General features: G+C 43.1%; 1 protein-coding gene across 1 annotated transcript in view; it reads right to left on the bottom strand.

Annotated features, from left to right (window-relative positions):
• Nucleotides 1-3,899, bottom strand: part of CSUI_003887 (uncharacterized protein) — a 7,177-nt gene that overhangs the window by 2,691 nt on the left and 587 nt on the right. The window contains exons 2-5 of the mRNA XM_068064082.1: nucleotides 3,319-3,565; nucleotides 2,735-2,955; nucleotides 2,080-2,209; nucleotides 677-1,060 (exon numbers count right to left, since the gene is read on the bottom strand). Coding sequence (XP_067923935.1) covers nucleotides 677-1,060; nucleotides 2,080-2,209; nucleotides 2,735-2,955; nucleotides 3,319-3,565 — 982 coding nt within the window. The remainder of the gene's footprint in view (nucleotides 1-676; nucleotides 1,061-2,079; nucleotides 2,210-2,734; nucleotides 2,956-3,318; nucleotides 3,566-3,899) is intronic.

Below are 3,899 nucleotides of genomic sequence, written 5' to 3'. Positions count from 1 at the left end.
GATAGATAGCTAGATAGATAGAGACGGAGCGAGCCTCTTGTGATCGCCTGCCGTTTGAATCTCGTGCAGACGGGTCTACATGACAAAAAACTGTCGACGCAGGAAGAAAGACTTTTTTTTCTCTTCTACACAACAGATAAGAGAGAAAGCCAAAACAGGGGATGTGGAAAAAGACACTCAAAACTCGTCTCACTGATACACTCCCCACCTTCCATAGGGAAGAAAGAAACCACCAGAGAGGAGAAGAGAAAGACTCTTTCTCTCTTCCTCACCCTCACACGGCACGCTTCATTCTACACCGTGAACCGTTATTTAACGAGCACGAGCAACATGCAGAGCCTCCTTATCATCGCTGTCATTCTCATACACATGGAAATCTCTACCCAGCTCTAGCCTACTGAGAAGATGGTAGACGGAAAGGCCCTCCCGAGGCTCTTCCGACTACCAACAGGAAGAACTCAATCAAACCCATGAAGAAGAAAAAAAACTGTTGCCACGCCGTCTGCGAGAATCGTAACAGAGACGCTCGTGAACACCTAGAAGGCTGTACATACACCATACGGTCCGGGTTATAAATACGACTCCGATAGAACTCCTTCTTCTTCTTTTTCTCTCTAAGAGTGCTTTTCATCTTCTTTAGGGGTCTCCTTGTGTTTCCTTCGTGGAGCAGACTTACGAAGAGTTTATGAACTGCATGCATAGGCCTTGAGAGCTGTCGAGCTTCTTGTATAGGAAGATAGAACAAAGCATTGATCTCTTCCTTCGCTTCTCCTCCTCCTCCCGTTTTGTCTCCTTCAAGCGAATAAACCTTTCCTTTTCCATTGTCGATTCTCTTGATCTCTTCTAACGCTTCAAGACTTTGCACAGGAATGTAAGGGTCACAAAGAAACATATAGTTGGACATCAAGCGAGCTGTCATACACTGATAGATCTCCGTCTCGGCTTGAAGGAACTTCTGTGTATATTCTTCTCCATCATGATCCACATCCACAGGGAAGAAGTCGAGAGGTCTTTCTCTCTCCAGATTCTTCAGTTGCATTTCGGATCGACGGTGTTGAGCCTGAAAGAAGAGAGGAAAAGGGATAAGAAACAAAAATAAACATACAAGATCTAGATAGACATAAATAGGAAAGGAGTACGTAGGCAGCAGGAAATAAAAGACATCTTTTCCTAGTATTTCGGACAGAGTGAGGTAAGAAAGTATGTATGCATTTAGGCACACAAATCTCTTTCTACACGCGGGAGGCTCTTCTTAGAGTCGCCTGTTGAATTCTTGAAGCTCCTTTAAGGTACTACGTGAACCTCGCCTTTTTTTCTCATTCTTCTGTCAAAATCTTTCTCTCGTCTCTTCCTCTCCTTAGCCAATTGGATCTATAGATAGATAGATACGTATTCCGCATGAGCTACTTGTGTACTTATGCACCTATGTCCATCTATCTTCAGTGTCGGTCTACGCATGTATCTATCCGTCTACCTACCTGTGTATATACATCAGTCTATCTATCAATCTACTTTTATCTGGTTTACGTCCAAGAAAGAGTCTATTACGTCTAGAAAATAGGAGAAACACAATGAGAGCAAAGCTGCTATGTGAGCGATAGAAACAGACGACGAGGAGACAAGACAGAGGAGAGACGGAGACGGAGAGAGACTTCGGCATGAACAGCAATGAACGGGACACATTCGCTCATTTTCAATCTAGCTGACTTTTTCGTCACATGAAAACTTTCGTCGTTCTATCTATGTAGCTCAAAGCTAAGAAAAGAGCCTAAGAGAATGAGTGCAATACAAGAAGACATGAAAGATCTTCCATCCCTTGGTACTACACCGTAGCATTATATAGAGGCATTATAACGACTCCTGTTTCTCTCTGTCTCTTCCTCTCTTTCTGTCTTGTCCGCCGTGTGTGTTAAACCTCTACAGCTATTCCCACGTCTAAAAGAATCGTCGTATCTCCTTCTCTCTATTCTTCACAAAGGAGAAGCTCTCGCGTCTCTTTTTCGAAGAGAAGCTTAAATCACGGAGTTCTATCCCAGGCAGGGAAGAGAAAGACTGAGAGAAGATGACTTGGATGTTTACCAGAGAGAGAAAGTTAAATCGCAGATCCTCCATATGTGCGAGCCATTGCCAAGGAGGGAGCTCAGGGAAGAAGCGGAAGTCGCCGCCTGTTCGAATGAGGTAGTACGTCATATGCTCGAGGAACACTCTCCTGTTTCAAAGGAGTGAAAAAGAAAGAAAGAAAGAAAGAAAGAAAGAGGAGACTACTGAAAGTCTTTTACAGCGCTCGAGACGTAAGATGTGGAGTAGCTGTATAGAAGAGTTGAGGTATGGAGAAAGCGAGAGAGAGAAAGAGTAAGAATGAAAGACCTCTCAACCTCCATTGTACATAGGCATATATACAGATACGTTGAATTAGGTATGAATGTGCATAAGAATAGAGTCGCATGCCTCTATGTGCATGCGTTGTATCCATATATGAGTGAGTCCACATACACACACGCCTATATATCTCAATAGAGATATCTATACAGACACATATCGACAGAGAGATCTATACATAGATCGTGTTGTGTTGACTAGATCCAAGAGAACTGACACGGAATGTCTTGGAGAGGAAAGAAACACTAAAAATCCATAGTAACCGTAGTAAGGAAGACGAGATGAGGAGACAAGAGAAAGACAAAAGAAGTGTATATGTATTGTATTCTGTCTCTCTTTGCCTGTATGTCCTTACCTGTGTATATCATAGAACTCCCATGAGCAGAGGTCTTCTACATAGGAATAGAGCATAGGGGTGTCACTCCTATCATTGAATTTCGACATGCGTGTGTGCCAGGAAGACTTTACTGCCTCCACTTCGCTTGAAGCTTCAGGATCCGCAACTCCAGGCTGATACTGAGAGAAGAAGTGGTGCTTCTCAACGAAGGCTTGCCAGTATTGGTCGCTATCCAACCACTGAGAAAGAAAGACAAGACAAAAATAAGAAAAAAGAAAAGAAGGGTACAAAATGAAGAGAAAGGTAGAGGAGGAGGAGGAGGAGGGTGAGAACAAGAAGAAAGAGATGTGGAAGAGGAAGAAGATGAACCCATGAGGAGAAGAGGATGGGGATTAAGAGAAGAATGAAGGGGGAAACGAGGAAAAACACCCCGTGCAAAGAAAGGAGCGTATGAGTGTTAGGTTACAGATAGATAGATAGATTAAAGATAGATAGATTGAAGATAAATAGATAGATTAAAGATAGATAGATGGGTGAGTAGTAGTGGTAGTAGGAGAGGAGAGGAGAGAGTGGACGAGCTATTTGCGATGTGTATGTTTTACCTCATTTGTATCAACACGAGTGATGGGAGGGTTGTTGAAGGAAATCCATAGAGCTCTAGCTCCATTCGTGAGAAGCTCTTCAGACTTTTCTACAGACTTTGTACAGCTCTTAATGGCTTCGTCATACAATGTCCACCCCTTCATTAGGCCTGGGTTTCTTTGCAGATCCTTGATCTTCTCGAGATTTCTTAAGGATGCCTCGGCGTCATCGAAAATCTTCATCTGAGACGTATAGAAACTCTTCATGCTGCACACCCCAAGAAGAAGAGAAGGCAAGAGACAAGAAGGAGAAACTAAGAGGGAGAGAGAAGAACATAGTCAGATGAAAAGAAGAAGGAACGACGGAAAAAAAGAAGAAGAAGGGGAGAGAAAGAGATGACGAGGAGGTCGCCATTCTGCTGACGCNNNNGGAAGAGATGAAGAAAGAAGAGGAAGTACAAGAAAAAAGAGAAGACACATGCATCCATCCTGCTTGAAGATCGCAAGGAAGATTCATGTCTATATGTATAGAGTCAGACAGACTCTACGGTTTTCTTATATTGTAGACAACGCTGACTGTGAGAGAGAAAACGGATCGAAAG

This window comes from Cystoisospora suis (genome assembly GCF_002600585.1).
Source record: "Cystoisospora suis strain Wien I chromosome Unknown contig_1751, whole genome shotgun sequence".
In the NCBI taxonomy this organism is placed as follows: domain Eukaryota; phylum Apicomplexa; class Conoidasida; order Eucoccidiorida; family Sarcocystidae; genus Cystoisospora; species Cystoisospora suis.
Note: the sequence above shows the minus strand (reverse complement) of the source record. Positions and strands in the feature narration are given on the sequence as shown.